The following is an 18,441-nucleotide window of genomic DNA, read 5'->3' as shown; positions in this document are numbered from 1 at the left end:
GGTAGTTTAAACGATATTATTACTGTTAGGGTGTTCTCAGGAAGGTGAAATTGCCACCCACAGTGTCCAGGGAAAGCAAAGGGGCTCAGCAGTTGCCGGCGTGTTCCCACCAGAAGTGCAAGTAGGATCACAAGAAAATCCAAGTCTCAAGGCCCAATTCCTTTCGATACCGTGTGAAAGTTGAGGAGGAAATATTAGCAGAGCCTAAGAGGAATTTCTTTTAAATGCATCATCCAGAAACATTATTTCACCTGACAGTCATTCACAAGTTTCCTACCGGCTAAATATTTTGCAGATAGAGTTAAAGAGATGTTTCAAACGCGTTCGGATTCTGCCTGTGCAGCCTGGGAAAGGAATTTTCCACTTTGTACTGCTGAGAAAAATGTAGACGCTTTAGGCTACGGTATCATGTTCAGAGGAACAAGGTGGGGAGGATAGGGCATTAGGCACTATTATACTCTAGGGAAGAAAGACCAGACAAGGGCACAATGGAAGCGCTTCATTATATTTTAAATGGGAATAGTTCCAAGGATAGGAAAAGCCTGTGGTGCTTGTAAAGGATTAAGCAGGGTAATGTGCTTTTTAAGAAGACATAAAGAGGTATGTAATGTGATATGTTTAAGCCTAAATGATTTTTCTTGGAGTCCTCAATGAATGTTTAAGCAGGCATGACTTAGGCCTCTGCAAATCCTCTCCGAATAAATAACTTCAGCAAAAACAGAGATTCTTTCGACAGAATAAGATGCATATTTCATAACCTATGCAAAATGGAAATCAATTTGAGACACACGAAACACTTAGGAATAATAATAATAATAAAAAAGAAGATAAAAGTGAATATTCTCCAGAATAACCCAAGCATTTGTAGGAATACAGCTACGTCCCCATCCATTTTGATTTGACAGAGCGGGAAGACAAGCAACTGAATTCCTTGCTACCTTCAGTTCAGACCTTCAGCTGCTTTTTGTTGCCTTTTGAGAAAGGAAGAGACAATAAGTGGTAGAAAATGTCTAAAGCACTTGTGCTTTCAGGCTGTCTTCTGTCTGAGGCATTTAAAACTCCGCTGAATCTACTCAGCTGCTTTTGAACCAGACCTCATGGTGCATAAAGCCGCTCACTATGGGTGGAGCAGCAGCACACAGAGTGATATGTATGCACCTGATTTATAAGAACAGGACCAATAAATAACAAAACCTGAAAACTTCAAATGACACCACCTTCCCATCTTATTTCTCTTGCCTTGCCCTGCTCCCCTGCCAGGAAAAGCAGGTCAAAGTGGTAGATTGCCTGATGCAAAACGGGACTACACAATCACTGTCATTTGGCTGTATTGTATTTTGGCTCACGCAGGTGCCGTTCCCCAGGACGCCGCCGGTACAGCGAGCAATGCGGTCCTGCCGAGCGTGCAGGATGATGCCATGAGTCAATCAGTGTTTGATTCCCCTCCCTTCCCCCTGTTTATATGCACATTACTATTAAACCGCTGCTTTCCTCAAAATAGAGAGTGCCAGCTCCACTGCAGCTTGCAGAATAAAAGCGAGACAAAACTCAAGGACTTTTAAGATATACCAAAATTCTTTGGAAAAGCCTTTTTTTTTTTGCAATGGTGACTAGAAAACCCAATTTAACCTCGTTGTTGTTAAAGAAGAACATGTCCACCACATCCATCCCTCCTGCACACCTCTCACCCACTGGCACCTCTCCTACTGCCGTTCCTTCACGGTCATTAGGCAGCCTAGTGGAAATCCCTTTCCCCGTACCCATTAGGAAGCGCTAATTAAGTCTCAGCTCCAGAAACACGTAACGGCCTTAGAGAGCTTGGACAAACTGCTGTTCAGTCGTGCTTTAGCGCTGATTAATGGTGGAAACAAAATGAAGCACAGAGGGAGACCTGGTGGCTGAGCTTGTCCAGGGCGATGACCTGGTTGAGTTAATAGCTCTGATGTGGCTGGTTAAAGTCGTTCGAGACCCCAAAGAACATTACGAATCATATAAATAGGCCGAAAGGACACTGAATTCTTTCCTCTGAAATGCTTTCATTTTTTTCAAGTATGCTACAGAGTTTATAATCCCTGCCTCTTGCCAGCTACCTTTTAAACTATTCATTTTCCTTGCCTAAGACTAGCTTTTAACATCATATTCTTCATTCAGCTTTCTTCCTGAGCAGGCAAAATACAATCTCCCCAAAGCCTATGTGCGAACAGCAACTGGCAAATAATCATTTTCAGTGTTATTTCGTCCTGTAAGGTAATAGAAAGGCAGAAAAGTGTGCGCTCACAGGTGGATGCGTAAGTTCATCAGAATCAGGCCTGAGCCCTTTGATATGTTAAAACTGGCTTGCTCACATGCTGCAATTTGTTTTTTCAACACTATAATTTGCAAGTGCTTGCTCCTGGGAAGCAGAGGCAGGGAAATTCAAGGACTCAGACACTTCTGGGTTTGTAGGTTTTAAGGCAGCGACTGCCATGCTTCCAGGAATGAGAAATCAAAGACTGTAATCCGGAATTACCTGCCAGCATGATCCACTGGTGGGGTTTTTTCAGCTAAACGACATTAGTCAACACGGCTGTGTTTGACATGCTCTGGGTTTCGATTCTTCCAACACCTTTAGTATAACTTGGGAAGGCAAACCGGGAGGGCAGCTTTGCTTTATACAAAAGGCAAACCCCAGCTTTATCAGTCACTTACAAAATGAACTAAAATATCTTTTCTACAAAAAAAAAAAAAAGCAATTTCCTCCAGCCCATAAGGCTTCAGACTGTCTTTTCCTTCTTTTTTTTTGCCTTGCTTTTTCAGCTTATGACTTTCTCTTAAAGAGTTGAAAAAGTGCAGTTCCCCAGGGCCTCTCTTGCCTCTTCGTTCATGCTGTTTAGTCCTTCAGAGAGGAAAATATGATCTAGATATAAATATAGAGGGTGCATCAGTGATTTTTAAAACTCCAAAGAATCTTTGATACTTTGTGGCTCTTTTATTATCAAGAGATCACCAGTGATTTTGTGATTCTTTTCAACATACTCTTCTCTCTTTTGTGTTTGTATCCAGCGTGAAAACACCAGAAATTACAGGTTTTACTGGCAAATGGATTTAGGTGGAGACAAAAGAAATCTCTAAACCAAGCTTAAAACAAGTGAACGCCCAACTCCATGGACATCCGCTCTAATTAATATTCACATTTTGAAGTTTAAAATAAAATCTGTAAGAGATAATATTTCTCAGGTATCATTTAAAACTCTCAATATGAAGACACAACGGTAGGGATAAAGTCTGTATACAGTCACTCATGAACCCATTTTCACTCTCATACTGAACCCTTTCATGTGCTATTGTTGTTATAAAAGCTGCAGCTATCAATGAAAACATGGGGCACAACTATTGCAATCACAAATGTACCTACAAAAAATTAACTCCCCTTCTCAAAAATATTTTCCCCCTGCTAAACTCACTACAGAAGGTGGTTGTGAGATTCTTATTTATATCCAGATCATCTTTCTCTGCCTGCCTTTCTCAAAAGATACACGACTCGGAGCTACAACTGAAAGATGAGGTTTTCAGTACCAGGAGTCTACAAAAACAAGTTAATCAATGTCTTTTATTCAAAGACCTTTAAGCTTTGTGCAGTACATTGCTGTGTCTTCTGGGGTTACGAGTCCAGCGATCCTCTTCCCATTTTGCATCCTGAAAAACGCGTTCATCTCTCATCCCTATAAATCCCTTTCAGAGCAAATACTCAACATACTTACATTTTATGATGTAGTTGAAAACAAGCTACATAGCTGGGAAGCCCCAATCCCCCGTGCCAATGCAAGAGGTTGCAGAAATTGGTATTGGGCATGATCATTTGGGTGCAAACGCATCTCTTACAGTTAAAAGCAACAACTACGCAAATGTGGTGTGAGAGCAGAGCACCTCCAATGGGAAAGCAAACACTCAGTCGTACCAGTACCTTCTGAATGCCTGCAGTCGACTCCACGACGTTGTTCTCCGAGCCGTTGCTTCGGTTGATCATCCGCCACATTTGGGAATACATGCTGTCCCTCTCGAAAGGATTCATCCCTTTCACTCGGACGTGCTCGTAGACCGCGGAGTCCAAGACGGTGCCGTAAGGAATATCCGTCTGCCTTGAGAGGTCCTGGAGAGACCTTGGTTGTTGGAGAAGAAAAGAGACACGGGAGACTTGAAGCCACAATTTTAAGAGGAAGGAGCTGCAGGCGAGCAAAGGGCAACACGGAGGAAGATGGCTGTCAAGACAGGTTTTTTTTTAGTATATATTTTCTTTAAAGTCAAAGTGAGACTGAAAAATCGTTTTTATGGTTTAAGAAGCAAGGAGGAATATGAAGTGAAAGGAAAGGGTGGAAAAAATGAAGATGGATGAAAAGGGAGCAACAGAAGGAGGTCACATCCCATGCTATTTTCAGCAAAAGGAAGATTTCTGTTGTGGTTTCCTGAACTGCCTTTTCATCACAGTTCAAGTTATTTAGCCCAATAAATTTGCTCTGCTTTACATATTATCTAGTCTTATCTTTTTCCCTATAAGCAAGAAAAATTAACCAGTTAAAAAAGTTTCTAAACATCCCAAACATGGTTTTGTCAACCCTGCTTTGGATTTATAACGGTCTATTAGAACCCTCTGAAGTCTCCTTACCTCTTGGCCCTTATTCTCCTGTCCTATAGAATTGGTCTCTCGTACCTTTGCTTCTTTAATGGCATCCGTTAAAGCTTCAAAATAACGACTGCAATATGTCTACTGCCTAAAACTCATTACAGCTTTCCCGGCACAAGTTAACTTGGTTTAAATTGGATGAACCTAGTGGATGACACCTAAGGACAAACCAAGGAGCTGAATGCTGCCTTAAGTAGGCAAAAGTAAATTGTAAAAGCTCATCACAGCCACGGAAAATGCAAATACAAATAGAGGAAACCCATCAAGTTCCAAGTTGTGTTTCTGAAACATATGTATAAACATATATATGTGTGTTTCTGAAACATGTATATATAAAGGCCAGTGAAAACGGCCCTACAGGCAGAAAAAAGGGGAATTCCTAGGTGTTGCAGGGCTGGCACTGAAGAAAACAGTAATCGGACCTCAAAGGATATGGATGACTCTGGACACAACAGAAAGCAGGAAAAGAAGAAATCAGCAGAGCTCAATAGCAAGGGTTTAGAGGTTCATGGAGTCAAAAAGAAACCCTTTGAAATTCAAACATATGGGCTCAGGAAAACATTGAAGGAGAGCTAAATTCTAAGCAGATAATATAAGGAAAGGATAAATTTAATTTTGAAGAGTAAATAACTAATGTTCTTAAAAAGCCCACAATCCTCTCCTCTTTCTCCAACAGGATGGCATTGCTCTTCAAGAATCTAAGCAGTAGGGAACCTGAGAAGAACCAGTACACGTATCGGATCATCAAAGGTGATGAAGCTTTTCCTGAAACCAAGTGTATTAGTCTTCTACCAGAGGAATGAGACACCCTCTTTCCTAGGGATCAAAATTGGAGACTCTAGGAAACTACGGTATCAGGAAAGTAAGTACCGTGGTTAATTTGTAATTGAAAAGTCAAACGAAACTCCAACAAACAACACCAACAAAACCCAAACAAAAAACAAAACTAAAGAAAGAAAAAACACCAAAACTAAAAAAAACCAAACCAAAAAACAGGTCCAGATAAACACTTGTGACTTCTGAAAGGTTAAATATGAAATGGCTGAGCTGTTAGCAAAAACTTGAAACCTTATTACAGGCAGCATGTGAAAGGGAAGCAGTAAATATTTTCTAAAAGGCCCCAGTGGTAATAGTGGGAATTAGGAAAGTAAACAACCAAGATGTTCTACTGAGGTCTAATAACTAAACTGGAATAAGGATTGATACAACTTGAAGGATCAGTCCTGGAGATCAGACATAGCCACCAGGTAAGTTTCTCCAGTAAAAGCAATTCGATCCTCTATTACACTGAAACAACTGAAAAAACGCCAAGACTTTCAAAAGGCCGTAATCTCATCAAACAATATACACAAGGTGCGAATGTGGACAGGCTACAAAGGGGGAATTTAGAAACATTTCCTCCCAACTCTGGATAGCATTAGGAAAGCCAACACTCATATGGAGGGGATGCTCTCCAAGGACCCCAAGGGTAACAAGAACAGCTTCTGCACAACTGGTCATCAGTTTGCTGGTCATCCAACATCATGGAGAGTCTTCTCAGAGCACATAAAGGAGAAGCAGCTGACCGGGAGCAGTCAACATGGATTTACCTAAGATAAGTCATGCCTGACAAGTCTGGTTGCCTCCTACAGTAAAATGACTTGGTTTGTAGACACAACCAGACAAATGGATATAGTCTACCTTAACTTTAGGCAAGGCTTCCAATACTGTCTCCCACAATATTCTTGTGTCCAAATTAGGTCATTAGGTCTGGCTGGGTGAGAAACCAGACGGATAAATTCCTGGATGGATAATCAGGCTCGCAGGGTAGCTGTTAATGGGTTGTATCCTACTCAGAGGTTGGTAACAAGTACCACAGAGATTAAACCCGCAACGTGTCTTTACCAAGAGCCTGGAGGAGGTGAGCAAGCGCTCTCTTGACAAATTTGCAGATGACATAACATTGGGGACCAGCTGCTTGTTCAAGGACAGGCTGCTGTTCAGATGGACCCAGAAAGGCTGGAGGGATGGGCTGGCAGGAGCGCTATGAAATCCAGCACGGACAGATGCAAAAGCATCACTGATGAAAGGCACTGGATAAATACAAGATACTATATCCACTCATCCTGTGTCACTGCTGCCACCAACACACTTCAGTACCTCCTGCAAGTGCTCCAAACTGTCACAGGATGCATATTGTAATGTCCTATAATTGCTGCATTATTTGTCATGCATATTGCTAGAAAAGTACACAAAAAGTATTTACTGAGTCTCCAATTTCTCGTGACAACACCTAGCAAAATTGCAATCATTACTTTACAAGACACTGTATAGCCATATAATTTCTAATATAACAAGCAACAAAGCATTCTTCTGAAATACTATCACTAACTGCTATATAAATGAAATGTGTAGCTGCTGCCACAAAACAATATAGTTAGAAACAACACAACAGAAAAACAGCTCCTCTGTCTATCTTGTGGCTGGAAAAGCAACCTTTCTATTTTCAGGAAGGCAAAGCAACACAAGCCACAAGCTGTTAGTCCGGAAGGATACGGCAATCAGGTATGGGATGCTTACTACAAACAGTCGAGTGCCATGACACACAAAGGCATCGCCAGCAGGGAAGCAATAAGGAGTAGAGTTATGTCAGTGCCTTCAGGAAGGCATGGTGGATCTGCCAAGTCTGGCTTTAACTCCAGCCTGCAGGTCTTCACTGCTCGGTGCGTTATCCTAAAGCACAGGACGCCTCTCCGCTGCCCTGCTCTGCCCCTTCACGCAGTTGTAGGTGCTGAGAAAATAATGGGGAGAGGACAAGAGCGAGCCAAGTGTGAGCGTGAAGTCTACGGGTGTGCTAAACGCTGCTCTCAGCAGAAAACCCCCAAGCTTTGGTTCGCCTGACCCTGCGAGGAAGGAGCGAGAGAGGTTTTGCAGCCTCCGAGGTGTCCGTGTGTGTCGCTGCAAGCGGCAAAAATGGGAAAGACCCGTCACACCAGCGACCTCATCCCCCCCCACAAACATGCCAAATAGGATCATAATATATATGACCTCCTTCAGAAACTGTTGTTTATAACCTGCAGCTCTGCAGACTACTGGAATGACATTGACAACCGAGCAGCCAAGGTGCAGCAAAACAAAGAGAAATGACAAACCTTGACAGAAGTAATAAAATTATTAAAACACTGAGGCTCCTTTCCAGAAGAAATAATTTTGATAGCTACTTTGCCTCCAGACTGGTTTGCGGGTTACACATTGTTTGATGTACCTTTATTCCTGGATTAAACAACTCATTCTTTGTTCAGACAAACACATTTAGTGGAGACATAAATCCCCAGCCTGTGTCACCCGGTCTCAGCACAGAGCTGACACACCACATCTCAACATAAGGAAAACATATTTGTCTAACTGATTAATTCCCACAGGGTATCCTTTGATGCCCAAATTCTGATACCATCATCCACACTGGATGGGAATTTAATTTTGCTCTAGTTTTACCCATCTCAGTTGAAATAGCTGCAAAGCGAAGCGCATGTCTAACGGGCAGTAATGGCGTTAAAATCCCACCATTTAAACCCTTTATCTCTTTGAATTTCTAATTTTGAAGCAGTAAGGTAACCAATGCTAAAAGTGTCTAAAACTAAAAAAAGGAGATACAGTTGAAAAAGTTGTTATAAAAAACCTTTAAGTGTACTTGTATATAGAAAAATTCTACTTACAGGGAAGCGACCACACAGTCAGGTCACAGTTCAGCTTATTTTTGGTTATGGCTCATGAAGCATTGTTGGGAAAAATGTTATGTGTGGTCTTTCTGGTAAGTTTTTTTGTCATTGCAGTTACTGGGATAATACCAATATTATCCCATACAAATTAACTACAATATAGGGTTATTCTGAGGATGACTTTAGTTATTTGAGGATGAATTCTTAGCAGCTATTAATATATGTATTTTTCAGCACATGTTTGTTTCGTTTAGTATTCTGCACCTTAAACAGGCAGCAGTTGTCAGGTCACTTTCATTTTCTGGCTTAGCACAAATTAATTACTTTGTCATTTAAAAAATTATCTCTGCTTTCAACTCAAAGAAAATAAATCCTATTAGGATTTGCATACGTTTCTTTCCCCAAATCACACCCTCTTCTATAAATTCAAATCCTAGACTTAGAATTGGCAACATTCTGTCCATATGTGTCAGCCAAGAGTGTTTGATAAGTGTAAAGAAAATGGAGAAAAACAAGAGGCCAGCTCCACAAAGCAATAACCAAATTCCTTTTTAGATAATTAAACACCACGAGGTCAGAGTCTTGGGCATCGAAGTACCTTTGTACACGTGGGTTACGGAGTGACTTAGGCTGGCCGTGCTCTTAGACTCGACTCCTGCGCAGAACTATCTGCAAGAAGCAGTCGGTATATTTTAGAAAACAACCGATGCCATGGTTTACACTCAAGTCTTTATGACTAGTTCAGCCAAAGCTTTCCAATGCCTTTTCTCTGCTTGCTAGCCAGCTTGAAGGTCTGGGTGAGCCACATTAAAAGAAAGGTTGAAGAACATTCTGTTTCTCAGTGTAAGGAAATATCTCCTCCAATTACTGCGTTCTTGCGTAACCCTCCCTTGCAGAAAAGTTGCAGGCAGTTGTATGGAGCTGTTTAAAGCTTTGAGGACATCTGAGCTCCAAGAGAATCACAGTTTAGGAAAAAATGTTGTGAAAAGAATAACTAGGCAAAACAAAGATGAGCAAGGGGATGCTTTACTGCTATGCCTCCATTATTCAGAGGCAGAGGTCTCACCTATTTATAGGGCATACGACTTACAGGGTGTAGGACATACTAATTATAAGACAGAGAATGTAGCGTGAAGTTATTTTACAAAACACACGAGACACAGACTCTCCCCCATAACATTTACAATCTGAAGTCTTCATCAAGCTTCCACACTTGTACAAGTGGATTAGATTTAAAGTTGAAACCACCTAACACCAGCCCTTCATGTGACAAGCCCTTTGACTTCCCCTCTGCCCACCTCACGCCCTCAAGATCTCCAGATTTATTTGGCATTTATCAAGAAAAAGGCGCTTTTTAATTATTATTCATTTGCATTGCATTTGAGGCAGCGATCTAAAGATTTAAGAAACTGAAATTACGCTTTTCTATTCTGCCACAATGTTTTGGCATTTCAAATGCTGCCTTGTCTTGACTCAAATGTCATCTGTGGTGTGGGTCAAGTGTGAACAAAAGACGCATCTAGTAGCTATTTCATGACTTGCATAATCCTGGTACTGCCTGTTGGCAGAAGATGAAAAGCTGAGCTCTCAAAGGTATCATGAGTAACCACTTGCTTGGAAAAGCAAATTAACACTCACTCTTATTCTTCTTGTTCCTCTAAATTCATCTAAAAATTGTAACAACTTGAGCCAAATTAATCAGTGAAGCAGAGAACAAACGCCATCAACTTCAAGTGAGGTTACGCAGCAAAGATCTACTTCAAGATTCTCGGGGGAAAGGGAACGTTTCATTAGTCATCCCCAGTCCATTGCCTAACCAAATTTTGTCTGTTTTTCTTCTGGACACTGCGGGGCACTGACTGGGAAGAGTGGCCCAACTTCCACACCACCGAGCAAGAGAAGCTGCAAGAGCTCTGAATTCAAACTGGCTGCACATCTAAAAGCTGAAATGTGGTACCTACCACAACGTTTCACAGAAATGAAATGTGCTGGGAGCTGCCTGATTCCTCCTGTCTTGCGTAGAAGATATCACAAGGACCGTACCTTCAGGAACACACTGTAATATCTGATGCTAGCTGGACATCTCAAATGAAAACCTATTAACGACTCGTTACATCTGTACAAACCCACTGGCTTAAATTTCTCCCATTTTTCTGACTTCTGTGAAGCGGGCTGGATAGCACTGCAAGCAGAATCTGGTTTATTTTCTTTAAATACTTAAACTCATTTTCATTCTGGCCTTCAAAGCTCCCCAAGGTACAATTTGATCCATTAAAACAACAACAACAAAGAAGAGCACCAGCTTTTTTCTTTATTGCTTATTCATGTTTCCCACTTTGCAGTAATTCAGCACGGTAAACAAACAGCCTCTCTCTTACGTGTTGGTTTGCGTTCCAATTCTGGCAGTTTTGTAAACTCAAGTTTTACACTCCCACCATAGTTCGGATAACTTCATTCCCTAATGGATACTTAACACATCTAATTACTCTGTTTTTGAGCTCCAAGTGCTGTTGAAAAATGTCTCCATTCTTTCATTTCAGGAGCTTTCCAGCTGCAATGTTTTCTACTGAATAAAACATTTTCAGTGACTTTGCCCATAAATAATAGAGCACAAAGACCAACGTAGTCCCAAATGTACATAATAACCTCAGAATTCCACTGAGGGTTTTCTATTGACATCACAATAAACTGCAAGAAAAAGCTGAAGATGTAGTAAATTATAGTTTGGGTATATTTTCTTAGTTTTTACACATGATAAGAAAAATCAGCCATTTGTCACAGTAATTTGAACATTTTTCTGGACTACTTCAAAACTAGAAGGGACATAATTTCAAAGCAGGATGCAGAGGCATATTTTGTATTTGCAAGGACAAACCGAATGACTGAATATATCATTGTTGTTTATTTTGCATGTACAAATGCCTATGTTTCCTCACACTCCCTAGTCAAATGTAAGCCTTTTTAAACTTAAAATAAATAAATCATCCTCCCTCAAAACCTGAAGATCAACGTTGACAAACGTTGACGTACAATGTCATTTTACTCCCCTGTACATTGTGAAGGGATTGCAATTGGGACTACCCAGTCACACAGTTGGGTTGTGTCAAAACACCCCCACAGTACTCCATGATCTCAAAGACTGTGCTTCAGATCTCAAAAGAAAATGATAACTTGATTTAACTGGTAATACAGCTGTGAAAGGAGCTGGACTAGAGGCAGTAAGACCTCAGGTGACGATACAAGGACCTGAATCAACGACTGACTTGAGCCTGACTTGGAGGTCGGGTTCTTACCTTTCTGGAGGAAGAAATACAGCAAAACACGTCTCACTTCTTTAAAGCCACTCTATCATTTTGGTGAAGAAGGAGCGATGGGAAAGGCTAACTTTGTCAACCTCACATACGGTCATGGACTTGTAGCCTCAAGATTAAATGGGAAAATGGCCAGCTGGCCCTTGGAGCGCTTGGCTAGCTAATGCTTTTCTCTAGGCTTTGCTTTGGCCCAAGAGGAAGGATTTGGGGGTGGAGGAGCTCACTGGCGCAGTGGGAGCGAGGACAGCTGGGCTTGCAGCTTGCTGAAGGAAAGGAGACCGAAGAATAAAAAGGCAGAGAGAGAGGGTAGGAAACATGAAATGGTTCTTGCGGTGTGGAGAGATGAGATGATCTGCAAAGGAGAACTGAAAGGTGCGACGGAAAACCAGTCCACCATCAAAGCAACAGGAGAAGATAAGGATGTTCATGTTAGAGAGGCTTGAAGCAAAAGAACCAATAGACAGAAAAAAACCCCAGAGCAATGTCATCAGTTAACATAGTACAAGAGCATCCGCAAGCAGAAGGAGAAAAGGTAAATATTAAGGGATTTTTTTTGTGTTTGTTGCTATTAACATTTGTTGTTGTTGTCGCATTGGCAAGAAAAGGTGAATTCAGCTTTGAGCTGCCCATGCACTGAAGAACCTCCCGATCCAAGTGTCAGAGCACACGTACAGTGGAACGCGTCTGAATGGAAAGCACAGCCGGAACGCACACAGCAACAATCTACACTTGCCCTTTTCCAACACTGGTACACTCATTATCTCAAACTCAATTGCTTCTTTCAAAATATGTATGTGAGCATACATATGTATGTATATGTGCCACAGAAGAGCATCTGCAAGAGGCCAGTAATTCTGATCCCAAAGACAAAGCGTATCCAGGGAGGCTGGAAGACTGTGGTATACTGTTTGGGTTTTTTAGCTTCCAAACTGCTTCTCAGGATGATAAAAGTTTCTTCCTTTTCTCATATTTAAGTAGAGCATTCATAACCCTCTACATGTGCGTATATATAGACATATATATATATCTATGTTCACCCTCCTTTCCCTCAGTTCATTCTTTATCAACTTACTGGATGGAGTTCTCGATGCGTGTGATGGTGAGGAAAGCTGCCAGGTTTGCCGTGTAGGAGGAGATGACAATCAAAGCAAAAAGCCACCAAGCCCCCATCATCAGCCGGGTCGCCAGGGTTGTGTATGGAACCTCTCCTCCTGTGGGGAAGAAGGAAAAGCAAGGATTTTCATTTGGCAGAAGGAAACCTTCCATGCATCGCTCAGGAGAATGAAGCTCCAGGGTCAGCAGGTCACTACAGCAAGTTGCTTCAGTAAACCAAGCAAGACTTTGGAGACACACTTTCTATGCAATGAAAGCACTGAAGGAAGCCCACACTGTCAGCCGTTATTACTGTATTTAATCTCTTTCGCTATTGTGCCTTTAATAGCAATTCGTCGGCCAGTCCTGTCCAGTAATGGAAATAGATTGAGATCTCAGAACAAAAAGAGCAAAAGTAAATTCTTACAATGTCCTTTCCTTAGAGACCTTCTCTACAAACCTTAATTAAGCTTCTCTTGCATTCTTGAGAACATAAAGCTAAAAAACCCCATCAAAACACAATTACTTTTCACAGTTCCGTAGGCAGGCAGATGCTCGCGAGAGCCATACGTGTGTACAACTTGACGCAAGTGAACACGGACACGCGAAAAACCGTAATAATTGCATGTATTGAAGAAGAATGCAAAATTGGTTTGTATTCCCACAGTTGCTTTCCTTTAAGATTCAACTGCCGTGTAAGCAAAACATCAGCAGCAACTCAGTCTACCAGGATCTGAGCTTCACACCACTGTTGGCGCTAACGGGGATGGGAAACATTTCTTATTCAAATAGCTGCCCCCAAAACACACTAGTTCAGAGACTTTGAAAGGGCTCTTGACATTAAAAACATATTAACCACAGATTTTTAGACAAAGGAAAACCTTATTGTTTTAAAAATACCTTTATATGTTTTGTCGAAGCTACAAGTCATTAGAGGGGACGGGTGAACGCAGCCAACACCTGCTCAAAATGTTCACCCTCTTCCCCTCTCCCTACAGCCAGCAATTTGAAAAGCTGCCACTACTACTGAGGGAGCTCTCTCAGATGCAATATCTTATTTTGGTATAACAGTTGGGATTTTCTAAAGTCAAAGGAGTTTGTTACAGATTCAGTCACCTGGCAGCATTTTGTGCTGGATCTTCACCTACATAAAAACTCCTTAATGTTTCCCCAGCAAGAAGCTTTAATGGGTATACAAATTACAATTATCCCCATTCCAAGCCCAAATAATTTTCTATTCTACATATAAACTAGATATTCAACGAACAGTTAAATATGAAGGGTCACCTTACTGTTTTGTTCCGATTTTGTCCTACCTCTAAAAGCATTGTGGGCTCTGTGTCACCACAAAATAAACACATTTGAAGCTTTTTTCCTACTCCAGTCACATGGAGTTTGACCATATATGAAATAACTGACTCCATTCATTTATATTTTTGGTACATAAGCATTGGAATCCTTTGCCTTTTAAGAATTCCCACACTGAACGACAAGATCTATATGAGACTTGAGCAGCTGGAAATAAATTTCCTTTAATTTCCAAGATGCCATGTAATTATCGGAAATGAGAATCTGCCGATGAGATTGGGAGATATGAATTCAATATAAGAACTTTCAAAGATGAACATTAACTTCAACATCTGAGTATTTGGTTTTCTCTCCTGCATAAATTTTAAATGACTTTTAATAGAATATTTCTGCTTTGCAAAAGTTTTTGCAATGTCTTTGGAATATTTTAAACATTATTTCTATTAAAATGAAAAGAGCAGACAGCTATACTAATTTATTGGAATAGGCTGTTTGTCCTTTTAACTTCCATACGCCAATCCTTGCAGATAATCTTCGTATTGAATTAAAGTGGGTAGAGTGATGGAGAAGCCAACGATCTCCTGCCCATCCTCGCATCTTCATTTTTCAGCTTCATTAGTAAAACCTTAAGCTGTCACATTTTTTTTTTCTAATCTAAATGGAATGTCAGAAAGGAGAAGACCACTGAGAGCCACACACCTGCCTCCTGGTTCTCAAGCAATGATGCTGTGCCACAAGCGCTCAATTAGAGCTGAATCGGAGCTCAGTTAGAGCTGAAGCTTTTTGAGACTTCAGAAACTCCGAGTTCTGGTCACCCCAAGCGCTTTTAGTTCGGCCGGGTGTTCGTGGAGTCTTGTTCCTAATTCACAGTTGCACCTTGCATAGCAGCAGTCAATAAATGAAGCTTGAAGGCAAAGCTTGAACACGTACAAGAAACACACATCAAAATCATTCATCACTCCTGCCTCTACTCTAAACTCTTTGCACTGACACTTCGTAAAGCACCATTTCTAAAGCAGGACTGACACCGCAGCTGCAAAGGTACATGATTTTTAAGCAGTACAGGCAAGGTACTCCACCCCTCCCAGTGAAAGAAAGAAAGAAACAAAAATCAAAGGGGATCATTTACTGCCATAGTATCATTTCTTTGGCATCCATTAGGAGACTTAATGTGATACAGTCTTGTTCTATTGTGTTGTTTGCTGAACCACTTCCCGCACGGTGACAGCTCACCTTAAGAAACCTCTTCGCTCCCTCCCCCAGCTTTGTTTCAAGGGATAAAACTTCCCAGAGTTTTCTTTCCATCCAAATTTACATGTTTTCTCTATGCAGAAGAGGACCAAATAATTCAGGGGAGTAGCAATCGTTTGTTTTCTATTAACACTGCCACAAAAAAGAGCTACAGACCTAACATTCACCCCTGTTGACTGCAAATTAGCATGCAGAAGGGAAATAAATGCGTGTAAATCTCCCCGGGCTCTGCTTACCAATATCACACAGTATCACAGTATGTTTGGGATTGGAAGGGACCTCAAAAGATCATCCAGTCCAATCCCCCTGCTGCAGCAGGAACACCCAGGTGAGGTCGCACAGGAACATGTCCAGGCGGGTTTTGAATGTCTGCACAGAAGGAGACTCCACAACCCCCTGGGCAGCCTGGGCCAGGCTCTGCCACCCTCACCCCCAACAAGTTCCTTCTCAAATTTAAGTGGAACCTCTTGTGTTCCAGCTTGATCCCATTACCCCTTGTCCTATCATTGTTTGCCACCGAGAAGAGCCTGGCTCCATCCTCATGGCACTCACCTTTTATATACTTACAGACATTAATAAGGACACCCCTCAGTCTCCTCCAAGCTAAAGAGCCCCAGCTCCCTCAGCCTTTCCTCACACGGGAGATGCTCCACTCCCTTCAGCATCTTGGTGGCTGCGCTGGACTCTCTCCAGCAGTTCCCTGTCCTGCTGGAACTGAGGGGCCACAGCTGGACACAATATTCCAGGTGTGGTCTCCCCAGGGCAGAGCAGAGGGGCAGGAGAACCTCTCTGACCTACTGACCACCCCCTTCTAACCCACCCCAGGTACCATTGGCTTCCTGGCCACAAGGGCCCAGTGCTGGCTCATGGTCACCCTGCTGTCCCCAGGACCCCCAGGTATGAGTTTCAGGTGCACGGACATCTTTATGGATGGCAGCATATTTTGTGCACTAAACTATGCACAGGACCCACAATGCAAGGGAGGAGGGAACCAAGATGCAAGAAGCCTTTCCTCACACACTTAAAAACACCGAGCTCCATTCACTAAACAAATGGAAATCAAAAACGATGCTCAGCATCCCTGGACTTGTTTTGTCATCTTAAGAGACAGACCTGAAATTAATACAGAGGAAGTTTTATTCTTTAGACTTGGCCCATCCAATACATTGGCACAACATGCCACTACCTGTAGCTCACCTTTGTTGTGGCCACAGCCACTGGTACAATTCATCTGCCGCTTCTGATGTGTACTAAAAATCGTTTAAAAATCTAATCTGCCGTTAAAATATTCCGATTGCATGTGCAGGAAGGAAAAGATATTTCCCAGAGTAAACCGAGCTGGCAAAAAGCAATCTTATGGGGAGTTTCCTCAAAGAGCTGAATTACCGTAGAGGTGACAGGGAAAGAAATTACCTGCAGTCTTCCCACTCTCATCTAATGCAGCTCCCCTTCATCAATCCTAGACCACTTTAATGCTGGCCTACTTCACATGACAGCCTTAGACTTGCAACTTATCTTACAATTTCTTGTTTATTCCTGTTCCTTTTCAAGTGCTTCAAGCTAAATATCATAAGGTAAGAAAAACAATGCATTGTCTTGACAGTGCAAACAATATAATGCATAATTACGACATACCTGAATATCAAAAACACGCCTCAGGAGATAAAATGTTAACCTATACAACTCCCATACAGATCTGTAATATCTTTAAAGTTATTTTCCCTTAGCAGCAGCAGAGTTTAAACATTTCTTCAAGTCAAAAATCGCAAGTGAGGATCACGGGCAAGCAGAAGAATTGAGAACATGAGAAAAACGGGCGAAACAGGGAGATGAAGGATCACAGCCTGGCGAGATCTTGATATTCCACAATTCTGGACTAAATTTGAATAATTCAAAATGCAGGGGCTGTTTCTCCAAACAACTTGTCCTCGGGGATCTGTCAATTGTTTGCCTGCAGAAACACACTGTTCACCTGTGCACTCCAGAACTATGACAGTGTTTCAGATAGAAATAGAGGAAAAATAGGGTTTTTGGTGAACAAGAAGAAATGGTGAAATGTTTCTTGCAGGAGTTTTCGCTGCTGCGGGCGTTTCTGAGCTCAAGCCTGGTGACAGGCATCTTGCTAGAAAAGTGCTGCATTTTTTTTTACTAGTCATTCAGGCAGTAAATGTACAAGATAAGGTTTCTCCCTGGTTTAATATCGATTAAAGAGCTGCACTGGGAACGCGCAATATTTATACATAAAATGAATTTCCTTAATAGCTCAAAAATACTTCTTTATTACTATTATTACTAAAGCCAATAGCTCGGCAGCACAATGTTGACAAAACTCGGAATTGATTATTGAGAACAATCATGCCCCTCGAAGATTAATTATTGAAACGCGCATCATCAACAAACGCACTCACGCAGAGAGAAAAGCCGTAAAGCACCACGATTCTCTCTCCCAAATTGGATAACTCTACTAAATGATGTTTCGGGGAGAGGTGAGAGCCGGATGGGGAGCCTGCTGGAGCTCTTCCAGATGTGAAGAGGAGCCTTGGATGAGAAGACTCTGCCCTTGTCCTCCAGGAAGGACACCACAAGAACCACGGCTTGCAATTGCTGTCTGTGAGAACCACGGCTGCCAGGGAAGTCCCAAAGACTAGCTTCTTATTACAGACAAAACTCAATTTGTCAGTAGTGCTCACCATCACTGCTCTCCGACCGTTCTCACGCTAACAACGTATCTCCATTGCGAATAACTTTGTCAAACGTCAATCACTGAAGCCACAATAGACCGTGCTAGAGATCCGCAGTGAGCTGAATGTCTAAGTGAGGAGTTTTAGCTGATATTTTACAGAAAATGTTGAGAACCATAATTAAAAAAAAAAAGTGAATTGTGACTATTTTGTTAAGGAACTCTAACGCTCTCAAACTTGAAAGCAAAGATCTCCATGTTGCTGGGAAAAGGGAGGTGAATAAATAATAGGGTGGGTTATCTGGGGACAGATTTTGCGTTTGCTTTTTCTTGCAAATATTCTGTCCGCATTCAGTGAATTATTGGCCTTTGGAAAAAGCCACAAAGGACTGGGAGCTGGCTGCAGTTTAGCCTTTAGCTTGTTAGAACAGTCACATCAAT

General features: G+C 41.7%; 1 protein-coding gene across 3 annotated transcripts in view; it reads right to left on the bottom strand.

Moving 5' to 3' along the window:
• The window catches only part of GRID2 (glutamate ionotropic receptor delta type subunit 2), a 565,730-nt gene that overhangs the window by 71,056 nt on the left and 476,233 nt on the right, over positions 1 to 18,441 (bottom strand). For all 3 annotated transcript variants that reach the window (XM_005498033.3, XM_065062416.1, XM_065062415.1), the window contains 2 exons: positions 12,742 to 12,880; positions 3,944 to 4,139 (listed from right to left, as the gene is read on the bottom strand). In XM_005498033.3, coding sequence (XP_005498090.2) covers positions 3,944 to 4,139; positions 12,742 to 12,880 — 335 coding nt within the window. The remainder of the gene's footprint in view (positions 1 to 3,943; positions 4,140 to 12,741; positions 12,881 to 18,441) is intronic.

The sequence above is a fragment of the Columba livia genome, chromosome 4 (assembly GCF_036013475.1).
Source record: "Columba livia isolate bColLiv1 breed racing homer chromosome 4, bColLiv1.pat.W.v2, whole genome shotgun sequence".
NCBI classification, from domain to species: Eukaryota; Metazoa; Chordata; class Aves; order Columbiformes; family Columbidae; genus Columba; species Columba livia.
Note: the sequence above shows the minus strand (reverse complement) of the source record. Positions and strands in the feature narration are given on the sequence as shown.